Source organism: Oncorhynchus mykiss, chromosome 12, assembly GCF_057628025.1.
Source record: "Oncorhynchus mykiss isolate SJ-2025 chromosome 12, ASM5762802v1, whole genome shotgun sequence".
NCBI lineage: Eukaryota > Metazoa > Chordata > Actinopteri > Salmoniformes > Salmonidae > Oncorhynchus > Oncorhynchus mykiss.
The window spans coordinates 94,574,746-94,592,614 of NC_143033.1; the positions used below are offsets into that span (position 1 = coordinate 94,574,746).

General features: G+C 43.0%; 2 protein-coding genes across 2 annotated transcripts; both read left to right on the top strand.

The window, feature by feature from the left end:
• The first annotated feature begins 626 nt into the window (after positions 1-626).
• Positions 627-8,378, top strand: LOC110487023 (glycerophosphodiester phosphodiesterase 1). Its single transcript, XM_036939084.2, has 6 exons — positions 627-1,473; positions 1,969-2,144; positions 3,012-3,117; positions 6,562-6,654; positions 7,050-7,261; positions 7,650-8,378. The coding sequence occupies exons 1-6, from the start codon at positions 1,213-1,215 to the stop codon at positions 7,795-7,797; spliced, it is 996 nt and encodes a 331-aa protein (XP_036794979.2). The 5' UTR covers positions 627-1,212; the 3' UTR covers positions 7,798-8,378.
• A 152-nt stretch (positions 8,379-8,530) lies between these two features.
• On the top strand, positions 8,531-14,924 carry LOC110487022 (MAPK regulated corepressor interacting protein 2). The gene is made up of 5 exons (XM_021558918.3): positions 8,531-9,185; positions 9,499-9,565; positions 10,541-10,683; positions 13,404-13,520; positions 14,452-14,924. Exons 1-5 carry the CDS (start codon positions 9,131-9,133, stop codon positions 14,520-14,522), a joined length of 453 nt encoding a protein of 150 aa, XP_021414593.2. The 5' UTR covers positions 8,531-9,130; the 3' UTR covers positions 14,523-14,924.
• Positions 14,925-17,869: the final 2,945 nt, after the last annotated feature.

Here is a 17,869-nt window from a genome sequence, read left to right on the forward strand (position 1 = left end):
TTTATCTCTAATTTCCCTTCATATGACAAGGATTCAAAAGGATTTAGGAGTAGATTGTCGACTTGATTTATGGTGATGATGACTGCTAGCTAAGATTTTGAAAGTAAGATGTTGACATGATCAGTCCAATCAAAGCTACTGTACATAAGACATCATTTTAAATAATTGTATCTGTGTCCAATGACCTTGAGCCTTCTTTGAAGGGCACTTGTAATACAACTATATGGCAGGACCCAAAGGGCTGAAATTTTGGATGTCTACCCTTCCTAAGGATGTTATACTTCATGAGTGACAGAACACTGAGCCAATCACAGCGCAATGCTCCTATTTTCTGCTGGCTCACCTCACAGCCACAGAAAGCACTGTGCTAGGCTGAAACCTGCAATTTGGAGCTGCCTTACTCAAGAAAACAAAAAAGAGACCATGTGTGTATGCGGCTTTATTAACTGAATGATATATATATTTGACATTGTTTGCAAACTGATATGTGACAAGTATTAACACTAAAATAACATGCAAAACTATATTTATTTATAAATATATATGTATTTTTTAGGGGGGGGGGGGGTGCTAAAAATGTGCACCTACCCTGAATAAACTGGTCGCCACTGTTTATATACCACGGCCACATGACTCATCTGTAGGAGTGAACCATTTATGTGAACAGGGTGGTGTGTAATGTTCAGTATCTATAGATGAGTGCATAGCCACAGTCAGAAACTCTCCACTATGGCTCTAGCCATAGAAATATCATATATTTCTGTCATTCTATTCTATTGTATTTCTATGGCTCAGACTGCAGCTATCTCGAGTACAGTGTGAGCGTGGTACCTCTCTCTCGTCTCTGCTCCATAGCAACGACCTCTAGATCGGTGTGTACTATGAACTAGAAACCGACTGATGCTCTCTCCTTTCAAATCTCGGATTCTGCAACATCCCATCGCAATATAATATGGTGTGTTTTTATTTTGTGAAGCTGGAGCAGTGAGTCGGCTGTGTCTGGAATTATGCGTAATTTAACTCTTGTTTTTTTTTGCTGTGTCTGGTAGTTAGTTACCTAAGCGCATGCATCTCGGTCTCAACTTGGAATCTCACACCAGCAAGGAACTATCATTCGGTGATCAAGTAGATCGATCAAATAAATGAGGATTGAGAACAGTGACAGTGTATTGATTTTATCATTGGAGACATTTTAATCAACGCTTCTAAACGATGTTACAAATTGGAGACGAAGTTTATTTCTCAGCGGTATTTCTGCTGGTTCTATTCGGGACCAGGAGCGCGATTGGAGCATCGGCCGTCACCGCATCCATTTACGTCTTTATCGTGATGTTCCGGTTCCCACAAGTGCCGGCTGACCAGGCAAGTCAGGTGCTGCGGCCCACTGGCCTTGCGAGCGCCGGCGTCCCCGTGGTTGCGCACCGGGCAGGGGGACACGATGCTCCGGAGAACACCATTGCAGCGATCCGAGAGGTGAATCAAGGACAAAGTATCAGTTATCTACCCTGTCTGAGCTACTTAATGCTGTTGCTGCAAATAAAATGATGAGTAGGCTTCCTAGACTATAATGATGTGATTTAGGGGCAGCAGGTGAAGTGAGCAGAGGCCGATGAAAGGCATATGACGTCCCTTGTCTGTACTGAGACATTGTTTCATATTATCAGGGGGTTCTCTAAATGTTGCCCAAAATCCATGCAGAGGGAGAGCCTGTTAACTTATTTTGCCATGGTTAGTTATAGTTTAGAGTGTCTGGAACATTATTTTTGTATCTACTCTTTAATTTGAAACATATTTTGGCTAATATCTAGGCCTACTAGATCAGTACAATCCCAGTTGGTTTAATAGCCTGCTGCTCCGTCTCCCCTACTCTATCTATCCATTTCAGATCTATATCTCTCCTGTCTTTCTCCACACACCTCTTCATCCCTTCCTCCTCCCCCTGCTTCATCCTCCTCTCCTGTCCTCTAGGCCAGCAGGAATGGAGCCACAGGGGTGGAGCTGGACTTGGGCTTCACTGCAGATGGAGAGGCAGTGCTGATGCACGATGAGACGGTGGACCGCACCACCAACGGGACGGGAGCGGTGGGCACGCTGCGTCTGGCAGAGCTCAGGACGCTGGACGCCACGGGCAAACACAGGCTCGGGTGGGCTTGGCAGGGGAGGGGAGGTTAGGGCCTGGTCCAAAAGCATTGAACTCCTGGGTCATATTCATTAGGCAGGAAATGGACTGAAACAGGGAGGGATCAATAACAAATGCTTGTTTTTGTTTGCTGTTGCAAAACATTTTCAGTTGTATAGCCTAATGAACATGACCCTGACCTGAATGTTACGGTTTCAGTGTTAGCAGATCTAAAAAGAACACAAGTTAGTGCTTCTGCCAGGAAACACTGATAGGGTCGGTACCTGGTGCAAACGCTTAGTAAACATGGCCCCATGTGTGATCGGTGAGTTCAGTTGGACTTCAAGCAGGACAGAGTCAGGATGACTGAAAATACACTAATGGGGAGTGTAAACTGTGAATGGTACAAGGCCAGATATAGACCTATTGATATAGAATGGTATGAGGCCAGATATAAACCTATTGATATAGAATGGTACGAGGCCAGATATAGACCTATTGATATAGAATGGTACGAGGCCAGATATAGACCTATTGATATAGAATGGTATGAGGCCAGATATAGACCTATTGATATAGAATGGTACGAGGCCAGATATAGACCTATTGATATAGAATGGTACGAGGCCAGATATAGACCTATTGATATAGAATGGTACAGGGCCAGATATAGACCTATTGATATAGAATGGTACGAGGCCAGATATAGACCTATTGATATAGAATGGTACAGGGCCAGATATAGACCTATTGATATAGAATGGTACGAGGCCAGATATAGACCTATTGATATAGAATGGTACAAGGCCAGATATAGACCTATTGGTGGTGTCTCAAATATAGCAGCAGTACAAACGTTTGTGTGTCCCCGCTGGCCTTTGTGTGTCTCCAGGGAGAAGTTCAAGGGGGAGAGGGTGCCAACGCTTCAGGAGGCAGTGGAGGAATGCATCAACCACCAGCTGACCATCTTCTTTGATGTCAAAGATCAACCTGAGAAGGTATTGTCCCTGTCTTGGAACAGCCCCTACTTCCTAGATACAACTGGAGATCTGAGGGGATTGGATAAAGGTTTAAGCAATATGGTGATGTCTCCATCTTGTCTTCTGATTGTGTAGCATATTGCTTACACTTACACTCCTCAGTTCTTTCCAGGTGTCTAGTGGGTAGGCTATAGGGGTTGTTTCTGGACAGGGCCTCTCTAGGCAGGTAGAAGCCTTGTTATAAACCTTTAGGACTTAGGGCTTCACTACAGTATACACCAGGTTTTCCCAACCCTGGTCCTCTAGTACCCCCAACAGTATACATGTTTATTGTAACCCTGGACAAGCACATCTGATTCAACTTGTCAACTAATCATCAAGCCCTCAATGAGTTGAATGAGGTGTGTTTGTCCAGGGATACAAGGGGAAGGTGTACTGTTGGGGGTACTGAGGGACCAGGGTTGGGGAAACACCCATATACACACTCCAGCAGCACTTTGAATGACAACCACATCACTGTAAGGTCAAATGGTAGTAAACTGAGTGTATAGGGAGATTAAGGCCGGTTAAAAACCCAGCTGTTTAAGGTAGTAACATAGGAATCCCTACTATAGAGATTGGTTATAAAGAATCTCACAGCTGCCCCAGACAGTAGGTCTGAGAGGAATTACAATGTGACTCACTATACTTCCACCTTCCCCATATTGACAGTTTTGTAAGCGTTAGATTTGTCCCCTACAGACCTCATTATATATGGAGGACCAAAGCAGTCAAAAAGACAATTAAATAGTCTTGGAGCAGTTTCCCGGATACAGATTAAGCCTAATCCTGGAATAAAAATGATTTTGAATAGAGATTCTCCATTGATCTTTTTTAGTCCAGTACCGCATGATGTCGTCACCATGGAAAGGTGAAACTCCCGCCCATGCAAACGTGCTGATTAGAAGGTCTTGTGTAGATTGTATTTTCAACCAGCAACTATCAGGAAAAAACACTGATCACATGTTTTCACACTTTTACAGTGTTATTTCCATCAGATGTTGAACAATATGATAAAACACAGGAAAAACAGAATTTTCACTCCATTGGGCCTTAAATAAGATGCCACTTGCTGACCATAAGATCATCATATATCACAGCCATACTCAACAGGCGGACGTGGTCCAGATCTGAACCCACAATGGGGTCAACACACTCAGGCTTTCAGTTGAGAGTTGTAATATTAGAACACACAAGGTGCCATTTAGAAACGTGGTGCATGGCTAGTTTTCCTCTTGTTATGTCCTTCACTGACAGATCTGAGAGAGCTATTTAGAACCTTTCAGAAATGTCCAGTTGATCAACAAGCCCACGTTAGCTAGGTAGGTAAGTTAGGCTATCTTGATCTTGTAGTTATCATGGCCAGATTGTGCCCAGGAGCCTTTACTTCCAGGGGCCCCCATTTAGATTTTTGTTGACTCACTCAGGTGACATCGAAAAATGTGTAGAAGTGCAGAAAATGTGCTTTAAAACTGCAATGTTTTCTTTCCGCTAACAAGAGGGGTGTGAAACGTTGAGGTCGCGAGGTCGGGGGGGTTGGGTCCAATAAAGACAACATCAATCTGGACCTTTTCCACAGGGGACATTTGTGTGACTGGATCTTCTCAAATAGTAGTTGAGTAGTCCTGATATATCATGTTGTCACAAAGGATAGGCGCAGTGAAATGTGTTATTTTACAGGGTCAGCCATAGTAGTACGGCGTTCCTGGAACAAATTAGGGCTAAGTGCCTTGCTCAATGGTACATCGGCAGATTTGTCACCTTGTCGACTCGGGAATTCAAACCAGTGACCTTTTGGTTACTAAGCCACCTGCCGCCCACATGTATTTGTGTTACACTGCATGTAGTTTGACAGTAAGTACTGTACAGTGGGGAAAAAAAGTATTTAGTCAGCCACCAATTGTGCAAGTTCTCCCACTTAAAAAGATGAGAGAGGCCTGTAATTTTCATCATAGGTACACTTCAACTATGACAGACAAAATGAGAAAAAAAATCCAGAAAATCACATTGTAGGATTTTTAATGAATTTATTTGCAAATTATGGTGGAAAATAAGTATTTGGTCACCTACAAACAAGCAAGATTTCTGGCTCTCACATACCTGTAACTTCTTCTTTAAGAGGCTCCTCTGTCCTCCACTCGTTACCTGTATTAATGGCACCTGTTTAAACTTGTTATCAGTATAAAAGACACCTGTCCACAACCTCAAACAGTCCCACTCCAAACTCCACTATGGCCAAGACCAAAGAGCTGTCAAAGGACACCAGAAACAAAATTGTAGACCTGCACCAGGCTGGGAAGACTGAATCTGCAATAGGTAAGCAGCTTGGTTTGAAGAAATCCACTGTGGGGACAATTATTAGGAAATGGAAGACATACAAGACCACTGATAATCTCCCTCGATCTGGGGCTCCATGCAAGATCTCACCCCGTGGGGTCAAAATGATCACAAGAACGGTGAGCAAAAATCCCAGAACCACACGAGGGGACCTAGTGAATGACCTGCAGAGAGCTGGGACCAAAGTAACAAGGCCTACCATCAGTAACACACTACGCCGCCAGGGACTCAAATCCTGCAGTGCCAGACGTGTCCCCCTGCTTAAGCAAGTACATGTCCAGGCCCGTCTGAAGTTTGCTAGAGAGCATTTTGATGATCCAGAAGAAAATTGGGAGAATGTCATATGGTCAGATGAAACCAAAATTGAACTTTTTGGTAAAAACTCAACTCGACTTGTTTGGAGGACAAAGAATGCTGAGTTGCATCCAAAGAACACCATACCTACTGTGACGCATGGGGGTGGAAACATCATGCTTTGGGGCTGGAAACATCATGCTTTGGGGCTGTTTTTCTGCAAAGGGACCAGGACGACTGATCCGTGTAAAGGAAAGAATGAATGGGGCCATGTATCGTGAGATTTTGAGTGAAAACCTCCTTCCATCAGCAAGGGCATTGAAGATGAAACGTGGCTGGGTCTTTCAGCATGACAATGATCCCAAACACACCGCCCGGGCAACGAAGAAGTGGCTTCGTAAGAAGCATTTCAAGGTCCTGGAGTGGCCTAGCCAGTATCCAGATCTCAACCCCATAGAAAATCTTTGGAGGGAGTTGAAAGTCCGTGTTGGCCAGCAACAGCCCCAAAACATCACTGCTCTAGAGGAGATCTGCATGGAGGAATGGGCCAAAATACCAGCAACAGTGTGTGAAAACCTTGTGAAGACTTACAGAAAACGTTTGACCTCTGTCATTGCCAACAAAGGGTGTATAACAAAGTATTGAGATAAACTTTTGTTATTGACTAAATACTTATTTTCCACCATAATTTGCAAATAAATTCAACAATGTGAGAATGTGGAGAACTTGCGCAATTGGTGGCTGACTAAATACTTTTTTGCCCCACTGTATATGTTCCCTCCTCTCCACCAGGCAGCTGCAGCCCTAGGGGAGATGTATCACAAACACCCTGTCCTCTACAACTCTAGCATTGTCTGCTCCTTTCAACCTAAAGTTATCTACAAGGTAAACTTTGTAACATCTCTGGTCATTTGACATTTATGTTTGTTCAAAAACAACCTTTCAACTCAGTAACACACAACATAGCCCAAATATATGCACAAAAACGTCAAATTAAACTGTAAATATGAATTGAGACATCTATGTGCACATTTAGTCATCTTCTGTTCCATTATAGTGGTGTTTTTCCTATAGTGTGCAGTTTAGCACCAGTCTGGTCCCAGGTCTGTTTGTACTGTTTTGCCAACTCCTATGGTCATTGTCATGTTTAGCCATTGTCCGACAGGTGTGGGTCCAGGCTAGGCTTGTTACACACTGTATGGATGTGTTATAACAAGACTGTTATCTGTCCTCATAACCATAACACCACCTCTGACTTCCTCATCGGTCAACTCCTCCAGATGCGCCAGGCGGACCCTGGGGTGGTCACGGCCCTGACCCACCGGCCCTGGAGCCTCAGTCGCTATGGCGATGGAACACCCCGTTCCCTGTCAGCGTGGACAAACTACTGGCTGGGAGTTCTGGATGTGCTGCTGGACTGGGCCCACCATCACCTGTTGTGGAACCTGTGTGGCGTCTCAGCCATCCTCATGCAGAAGGACTTCATCTCCCTGTGAGTAATACTAACAGCAGTGGCTCGGCCTACTGAGTTTGTTACATGGGTTGTGTTCATTAGGGAGAAAATTGAATAAAACACTCTGACGCTGGGGACACTACCTGGACTTTTTCAATAGGAAACTCTCATTGTTGTTTTCAATTGCAAAACGTTTCGCTACATACAGTGTAGCCCTAATGAACATGACCATGGATTGAATCACACATCATTGTGTGTTAATATCAGAGGAAGTTCAAAATTGAGACAGTTGTATCCTATTGTCAGATAACATATACTGTCTGTATTCATATAATATATTGATGTTTGTTGAAGTATTAAAACAAACATGATACCCTGACCACTGACCCAACAGGTCTCCACTCCCCTCATCTATCCCTCTCTACAGAGACTATGTCCAGTACTGGGCAGAGCGAGGGGTGGAGGTGGTGGGCTGGACCATCAACACGGCCGTGGATAAACAGTACTACCAAGATGTCCTGAAGATCAGCTACATCACTGACAGCCTGAGGGAAGACTGTGAGCCTCACTACTGACTGACACACAACACACACACAGTTCTAGACTACTACCTAACAACGTGTAGTTGTACAAGGACTCAGACCTCACTATCATAGGGAATATGAATATGGAGTATGAATGTACAGGACAGTACACATCCAATATAGCTGCATAGCAGATCATTTTCTAGTTCAGGTTGCCCCTTTTAACCAGAATAGTTTTTACTGCAAACACTCATACAAGATCATACAATGTCAACCCTCATTTGACAACTATACTACACCAACAATACCACCATAATCTCAGAACTCTCTTGGACCAATCATCACACCACTAAATGCAGACAATTTGCTAATTTGCCATGTTGAATTGTTCATCTTAATACAAATCTGTAAGAGATTATGCTACATTCATTAATATTGTATTAACAATATGACACTGATATATCAATGGTACAAAATATAACTCTTTGTTGACATGTATCTTTGATTTCTCAATGAAAACATGATGTACAATGTATCCTTTATGAAACCATGTTATTTATTGTGACTACTGCAGGCCCACTGTAAATATTGGAAAAATAAATATCCCCTACATGCAGATTGGTGCTGAATAGTGAGTATTCTAGTGGATATGTGATTGTATTGTATGGTCACTGTGTATACATGATGGGGGGACACCTTATTCTTGTTTTGTTCATATCTGAAAGCAACGTTGATGACAGCGGCAATGCTGTACCCCTTTCTTCAGACCTGTCCTCTGCCATACAGTCAGTTGGTCACTGTCGCTTTAAAAGACAGAGGGAGGCGTGTTGCGATGTCAAAATGTATGCGCGTTGGTTGAGTGTCTTTGCAGCTCAATGACAGCTCATGTTTCATCAGATCTGACATTGTACCGACTCGGACAGCCCCAAGGACCAAAGTTACCGACTTCTTCACACACTTGGATGCAAGGCGATCAGCTCGTGCCACAGGGCCTCAGGAGAACGTAGCAATCTATGTTTTTTTTTGAGATACGTTTTCAACTAGAATGATTAAATACCGAAAAAGAGGAGCTTGATTCATGGTTATGTTGTTGCGCGGTAGATTATCCCAAAAGTTTCCACCAGTCGTTCGAAGCGCAGAAGATTCTAGTAGTTGAAATGCAGAGATAATCTTGAAACGGAATTTGCCCAATGTAACAGGAAAAACACGGACCTGTTTTTTGAATCGTGGAAGCGTCGATAAATTACACGAGAGGAAGTATTGTAAAGATTTTATAAATTATAAACTGTGCCTATACCCAATTTGCCTCTGACATAACCGGCCTGGGAAGTCTATAGGACACTCCAAAGTGCCATACTGAAGTTGACTAGGATTTTGCTAGCACATGATGTACACAATTACAAGAGGTCCCAGCAAACTTGTTACACAGCGACGAACAGGTGAGTGTGGTGGATTCTAGGAGACCGATTCGGACACTTTTATAACAACATGCCAGTGACATCTCGCTCACACTGTCATCAAAGTGATGATACATTGTAATTATGAGGTTAGATACATGCCTTGTTACATGTTAACATTTACACTGTGGCACGGGTGTATATTTGCGCATGTGCCAATGTTGATGCCAATCCATTAAATGGCCTTCATTCAGAGGCAGTAACATACATTGTGTTTTCAGTAGTTAACTTAACATGTTTATATCGCTTTCCTTTTCAATGCAATGTTGATATCTATTCCCTTTTTTAATATGAGGTCAAACGCAGCAGATTGACAAAATAAATGACTTCAAGCACAAACAAACGCCTTGGTCTATACCAGAGTAAGTACTATTATTGCATTGTACATAGGTTTAACAGTGTTATTAGCATATAATGGCAGTGTCACTGTTATTATTGTACTGTAATGATGTTTGGCATAGCTTCACCTGCAGCCCGTGAAGCATTAAAGTTTCAGAAATGCACATCTTACAACATTGTTGTAGCGCGAGCGCCTGTATTGGCACGTAATAGTAGCAAGCTAGCTATAAAAACTAATATCCATGGGGCACATTCTATCACAAGGCACACTGTTGTGGGTCTTTTCCAAACCACAGCCACCTGCTTTTATGTCATTGAACAGGGGCGTGAAACGACCTTGTGTGTGGGAAGCAAGGTCACTGACGAGCGTTTGTTGTCACTGTCTAGTCCCAACACGTGTATGCTAGCTGAGCAACATGCTACTGAGCAACATGCTAGCTTGGTAGCTGCTCTCTGCTGTCTACTCACATATGTTTACTAAGTTTCAAGATAACCCGTTTCAAATAAACATCAACAATAAGGCGTTTATCATATCTTTAGCAATATTTCACTAATTTGGTCCTGATCGAGGAGAGTAGAGAGAAGCACAATCTGCGACATATCCATCATGGCATCCTCCATACTGTTAAATAAAGGTCAACTAAATAAAATAAAAATACTGCATTCTTATCATGTGGGCTTTCGTTATCACCATAGAAACCGTACTGTGTTCGAAGGTATGGTAACGATGTGGTTCAGGTGGATGACTTCCTATCTAGCTAGTCCTTGCTCTGAGTGAAGCATACATTTTCATTCATTTGTCGTGAATGAATGATTGAGAGAGAGCAGAGTCAGAGTAATTTATGACGCCTTTACAGTAACAAACATGCCTAAGAAACTCTATTTGGAGAACATTTCATCGTGTCATATTTACTACAGGTCTATAGGTATATTGTGTGTAGACTTAAAATAAATCAACAAGTTTTTAATGTTTAAGTCCATATTTTTTTGTCGTGCAGCTCTCCTGCACCCAAGATAGTGTTTAACCGCCTGAATGGGAAGAAGTACCACAACACCCCAGCAGCTCTTCTACAGGTGGACCCCCAGCCCAAGGAGGGCTTCACTTCTGCACACCAGGAGAATGTCAAGTTTATCTATGAAGGTAAAGGAGTGACAGACCATAGAAATACAATTTATAGAATGGACCAAGCCCCTTAAACCTTGGCAATTTGACTTTGACCGTACACCCACGAGTAATATGGTTGTGACTGAGGACTTCTATGGACAATGGGCCTCTGGAATCTGATCTTGCCCCTACAACCCACTTTACAAAGAATGTGTGTTTCTCTTTCAACATGGTCAGCCATGTTCTCAGTCAACATGAATGTGGGCCATGGTAAACATAATATTACCATGCTATTATTATTCACCTCATCTACAGTCTGAGTAGTGTCCAAATCATCTCCTTTCTGTCTAGTGTCCCTTTAGAGGTGACAGTAGGACCTCTCCTCTACCACTCCCTCTACCACTCCCTCCCAGTGTTCTCCCACCATCTACAGGCAGGGTGAGGGTCAGGGTTGGACAAGGAGTCAGTCTCCCCTCCCAGGCTCAGCATCACAGCTGCACTGACACTGATACCAGTGATAGCAGGCACAGCTGGCTGGAATTCCACTACCCTCACACCCAAATTGAAGCCCTCTGCCAGCCAGCCGTCCGTCCGTCTGTCCATCTGTTCGTCTGTCTGCCTGTAAATGATCTACTCTGCCTCCGATGAAGGTAGTACACAATGGCTTCTAGAAATATGTGTTGATAATCACTGCGTGAATCTGCAGTGTAATTGAATGAAGACACAGGTATTTCATTGTGCCTAAGTGGAGCTCTACACAGTAAGCTCAATGACTGTATTTCAACATTAACCCTAACCTACCCAGCCAAACAGCATGTGTAACTTGTTAAGTCATTCCTCCCTTGCCCATGTGACACACTAGGTCGTTCCTACTGAACGTTTGCAATGGCAGCACATTAACTACATAACCTTGGTCAGAGTGGACAAGGACAAAAAGTAGGCCCTGCTCTTACTAGGCGTTCTACAGAGAGGTTCTAGAAAGGAGGATTGCAACAAGTTGTATAGGATCATTAACCAGTAAATACACATTTTAAGTTACACCCAGTTACTTGTAACATTATAAAACAACACGTTGGTTCAACACTTGTAAGTCATGTGAAGGTCCGTATGGTGAAAGGTGCCTATCATAGATGTGAAAGGATTGGATCATTAACATGGTAGCTCCATCTTGCCTTCACTATGAGCATGTTTAATTAAAATGATAGTAATTCAAACTTGCCTTCATCATTCATTTATTTATGCAGTCATTCATTCCCCAATAGGGGTTCATTTTGACTTTTTACATTAGTACTTGAAACATTTAGACTAGTGACATAACATTGGTCATTAGTGCCAGTGGACTGAACGCTCATAAATCCACATGACAAGAGTGCATTATTTAAAATGTAGTTTCAAACACGGCATGCTTTGTAAAATTCACCCTACTGGACCTTACACTGTGGGTGTGATGTGGCAGGACTACTTTTGTTCAAAGGTTATTTCCTTTTTACACCTTTTAAGCTGCAAAATGTTTTGACACTTAGGGTGAGTTTCCCCCCATTTTATGTTTACCAATTTCAACTATATGACTGTCTGCTTTCATATTGTTTTCTTCTTCTTTGTTTCTCCTGGTAGTATTTTGATATTGTTTTCTTCTTCTTTGTTTCTCCTGGTAGTATTTTGATATTGTTTTCTTCTTCTTTGTTTCTCCTGGTAGTATTTTGATATTGTTTTCTTCTTCTTTGTTTCTCCTGGTAGTATTTTGATATTGTTTTCTTCTTTGTTTCTCCTGGTAGTATTTTGATATTGTTTTCTTCTTCTTTGTTTCTCCTGGTAGTATTTTGATATTGTTTTCTTCTTCTCTGTTTCTCCTGGTAGTATTTTGATATTGTTTTCTTCTTCTTTGTTTCTCCTGGTAGTATTTTGATATTGTTTTCTTCTTTGTTTCTCCTGGTAGTATTTTGATATTGTTTTCTTCTTCTCTGTTTCTCCTGGTAGTATTTTGATATTGTTTTCTTCTTCTTTGTTTCTCCTGGTAGTATTTTGATATTGTTTTCTTCTTCTTTGTTTCTCCTGGTAGTATTTTGATATTGTTTTCTTCTTCTCTGTTTCTCCTGGTAGTATTTTGATATTGTTTTCTTCTTCTTTGTTTCTCCTGGTAGTATTTTGATATTGTTTTCTTCTTTGTTTCTCCTGGTAGTATTTTGATATTGTTTTCTTCTTCTCTGTTTCTCCTGGTAGTATTTTGATATTGTTTTCTTCTTCTTTGTTTCTCCTGGTAGTATTTTGATATTGTTTTCTTCTTCTTTGTTTCTCCTGGTAGTATTTTGATATTGTTTTCTTCTTCTTTGTTTCTCCTGGTAGTATTTTGATATTGTTTTCTTCTTCTTTGTTTCTCCTGGTAGTATTTTGATATTGTTTTCTTCTTCTCTGTTTCTCCTGGTAGTATTTTGATATTGTTTTCTTCTTCTTTGTTTCTCCTGGTAGTATTTTGATATTGTTTTCTTCTCTGTTTCTCCTGGTAGTATTTTGATATTGTTTTCTTCTTCTTTGTTTCTCCTGGTAGTATTTTGATATTGTTTTCTTCTTCTCTGTTTCTCCTGGTAGTATTTTGATATTGTTTTCTTCTTCTTTGTTTCTCCTGGTAGTATTCGCAATATTAAACTAAAACATGTCTAAGAACAATCTATAGATTTCTAAGAAAACCCAAGGAACCTACATTCATTTCTACTGAAGGCTGCATGTATCCAGGTTGTGTATGTGTGTTGCTGTTGCAGCCTGGCAGGAGGTAGTGCAGCTGGCGGAGGAGGGAGGAGCCAGTGATGAGACAGGAAGTGCCAGTGCTCAGGGACCAGTGCAGTATTCAGACACCAACCCCAACCCAGCCTTGAAGAGTGAGTCCTGACCTGAGTCTACCTTCCTCCTTCAGTCTCATCCCTTAAACACTCATTCACTGTAATCTGTTCTCCATTCTCTCCCCCTCAGTACATTTCCTTGACACTAAACCACTTCCTCTGTCCGTACCCCCCATGCTTTTCACACCCAATGGAAAGATGCACCTTATTTTGGTCACCTGGACAGAAGGTCACATCTGCGTGTGTGTTAGGGCTGTCACAGCACTGCCACCACATAAACCAGTGTGATGTAGGGTTGTGTCAGTCATCATGTCTTCATTCTTAGCAATGTGAAGAGGCATTTTGGGAAAGTCCTATTTGGGAACATTCAGAAGTTATATTGGGGGATATTGGGAAAGTCATATTGGAGTTCATTGACTGGGAATGTCCTATTGGGAAACATTGGGAAAGTTCTGATATGACCTCTGAGTTTTCACTGTTCGTGGTCTTAAAGGCCCAGTGCAGTTGAAGTTGTGAAAATGATGAGAAAAGACTGCTTGTTTTGGCCTGCCTGATGACATCACCAGGTGGTAAATGAGTTAATAGACCAATAAGAGAGTTCCACACCTCTGCCAATAACAGCTCGTTTTCAGTTTTCCATTCCCTACTCAGATAGTCATAGAAGCTATTTTTGTTTCTCTTTGACCATTCTAATTGGAAACAGTCACAGTAAAGTACTCAATTATTACCCAGAAATTATTTAATATTGAGATAAAAACAGCTGCATTGGCCCTTAAGTAATTTCACCACTGAATTCTTACTTTAGTTTAAAATATAGTCACCATCTATGTTTGACCAGTTCCAATAATGTGCTTCTAACCTTTGTTCACATCATCACCCTACAAAAAGTTGAGGTCCACTTGTTAATGCTGCCACACCATAACCCAATGTTTGAGGCCTCCTCTAACTCTCTTCTTTTCCCCGTCCCCAGACTTTGTTCCCATCGATCTGGATGAGTGGTGGGCCCAGCGCTTCCTGGCCAACATTGACAACCTGTCCTGATGGGCTTCTCCATCTGGGGCCCCATCGGCCAGGGAAGAGGGCCTTATGGAGGGGCCTGGAGGTCGGGGTGAGAGGGGGGGGTTCAACCGGGTTGGAGCCTAGTGCACCTGGTAACAGGTGTGGGTCTTCTCTAGAGGTGTGGAAATATGGGATGGCGATGGGCATTACTCGAGAGCAGCGCTGGGACGCTGGCGATGACATAACCATGGCAACCCCCTCACCTGAACTCTTTTACCTTTTTAACAGAAACAGTACAACCAACACTGTCCACTTGGGCAGCTACCCGGAAGATACAAGTCTTGAATTTTTGGTTATTCTCCATCTCTCAAGCCCAACACTGTGGGCTAAGATGTCAAAATGTCTGTACTACTTTAAAAACGCAGTAAAGATGTGTTTTCAAGACGTGCCGTGGTGAGATTTATTCTTCACTAATTTGGAGTTTGGATGTGGCTTGCAATGCCATAGCTCTACACAGGGGGTCACTGATGTCAAACAACAGTGGTTCACTGCTTGGCTACATTATTTTATCTTTATTTAACTAGGCAAGTCAGTTAAGAACAAAGTCTTATTTACAATGACACTGGCCAAACCCTAACCCGGAGGACGCTGGGCAAATTGTCTGCCGCCCTATGGGACTCCCAATCACAACCGGTTGTGATACAGCCTGGAATTGAACAAGGGTCTGTAGTGACGCCTCTTGCACTGAGACGCAGCGCCTTGGACCGCTGTGCCACTTGGGAGCCCGTGGAGAGAACTGATCCCTGTTTATACCGGCTGCTAACATGCGTCCTGATCTTGGCCATATTCTGATTTAGGCCACATTTCTAGACAGGTATAGACCATTTAAAAAGAAGGAATTGTGATCAGATCTTCCTGACCTCCTTCCTCCTCCGGAGGTAGTCATGCTGTGTTCATAGTACCACCTCCAGAGGTAGTCGGGAACTGATTGATTGGTTGGATGAAAGCTTAGTGGGAAGAGCTTAGTGACAGGTCAGTCAGTGGAGTTTACAGGTGAGAGTTAAATACAATAAAGGCTGGCAGGGAGGTTGGAGGTGGATGGAGGGTCAGGGAGGTTGGAGGTGGATGGAGGGTCAGGGAGAGAGATTTTTTTATGTATTATTAATTATTTCACCTTTATTTAACCAGGTAGGCCAGTTGAGAACAAGTTCTCATTTACAACTGTGACCTGGCCAAGATAAAGCAAAGCAGTGCGACAAAAACATCAACACAGAGTTACACATAAACAAACGTACAGTCAATAACACAATAGAAAAATCTATGTACAGTGTGTGCAAATATAGAAGAGTAGGGAGGTAAGGCAATAAATAAGCCATAGAGGGGAAATAATTACAATTTAGCATTGGAGGGTCAGGGAGAGAGGCTAGAGGTGGATGGAGGGTCAGGGAGGGAGGCTGGAGGTGGAAGGAGGTTGGAGGGTGTTAAATTAGGTGAGGAGAGAGGACACAAAACTGAGGAAAGAATAATTGAGAAAGAGTCTTGGAATTGTGCTCAGGAGTTTTCCTCATTCAGGGCAGGATTCAATACAAGGCTCATTACAGAGCAGCACTAGACAATAGAACGTTGACATGAATCATGGGTCACGTTCAGCAGGACCCAATGTTTTGGGTTCATATATAAATGGGCTATCTAAGTAGGACAAACATGCCTCTGACATGTAGACTAAGGAATCACATCAGCTCAATTAATGATATTTCTATCTGCAACGTTGGACAACATTTGGCAACAAGGTGGCCCTGGCCTCAATTTTGTTCTCAGAGAAGCTCAGGCTCAACGACAGAACTAATTTGATTGGTTAGATGAAAGCTCAGTGGGCAGAGTGTAGAGTGGCATGTCAGTGGATGGAGTTTACAGGGTCATGTCTAGACGGGATCCAGCTTTTGTCAAAAGCCTTTAATTTTTTAAAATTTTGCATTTGAGTTAATCCTAACACTTTTCTTAACCTAATTCTCATAAACCTGCAACAACAAGTACATTCTGACAAATGCTGGATCCCTTCTAGTCATGACCAGTTTACAGATGGTCAAATAAAATAAATGCTTTTAAGAAGGGAGGTTGGATGTGGATGGAGGGTGTTAAATGCAGGTTGTGACTCGCAAGGTTACCAGGTTACCATCCTGGTAGCGACTTGTTTTCCAACCTTACCCAACATTCTTAACTAATCACATTTATAATCTACACTGAACAAAAATATAAATGCAACATGCAACAATTTAAAAGATTTGACTGAGTTAGTTCATATAAGAAATAAATTCATTAGGCTCTAATCTATGGATTTCACATAACTGGGCAGTGGTGCAGCCATAGGCCCAGCCACTGGGGAGCCAGGCCCAGCCACTGGGGAGCCAGGCCCAGCCACTCGGGAGCCAGGCCCAGCCACTCGGGAGCCAGGCCCAGCCACTCGGGAGCCAGGCCCAGCCACTCGGGAGCCAGGCCCAGCCACTCGGGAGCCAGGCCCAGCCACTGGGGAGCCAGGCCCAGCCACTGGGGAGCCAGGCCCGGCCAATCAGAAGGAGTCTGTCCCCACAAAAGGGCTTTATTACAGACAGAAATAATCTTCAGCACTCTTTCCCCCCAACCCCCCCTCAGACGATCCCGCAGGTGAAGAAGCCAGATGTGGAGGTCCTGGGCTGATGTGGTTACTTGTGGTCCGCTGTTGTGAGGCTGGTCAGACATACTGCCAAAATATATAAAACGACATTGGAGACAGTTTGGATATTGCTGCAGTCACCATGCCAGTTGCACGCTCCCTCAAAACTTGAGACATCTGTGGAATTGTGTTGTGTCCTCAGCACAAGATGCATCTGTGTATTGATCATGCTGTTTAATCAGCCTCTTGATATGCTACACCTGTCAGGTGGATGGATTATCTAGGCCAGGGCTGCCCAACCCTCTTCCTGGAGGTTTTCAGTCCAACCCTAATTTAGCACATCTGATTCAGCTCATTAAGGTCTTTTTGAGCAGCTAATTAGTAGAATCAGGTGTGTTAAACTAGGGTTGGACTGAAAACCCACAGGACAGTAGATCTCCAGGAAGAGGGTTGGACTGAAAACCCACAGGACAGTAGAACACCAGGAAGAGGGTTGGACTGAAAACCCACAGGACTGTAGGTCTCCAAGGAAGAGGGTTGGACTGAAAACCCACAGGACAGTAGATCTCCAGGAAGAGGGTTGGACTGAAAACCCACAGGACTGTAGGTCTCCAAGGAAGAGGGTTGGGCTGAAAACCCACAGGACTGTAGATCTCCAGGAAGAGGGTTGGACTGAAAACCCACAGGACAGTAGATCTCCAGGAAGAGGGTTGGACTGAAAACCCACAGGACTGTAGGT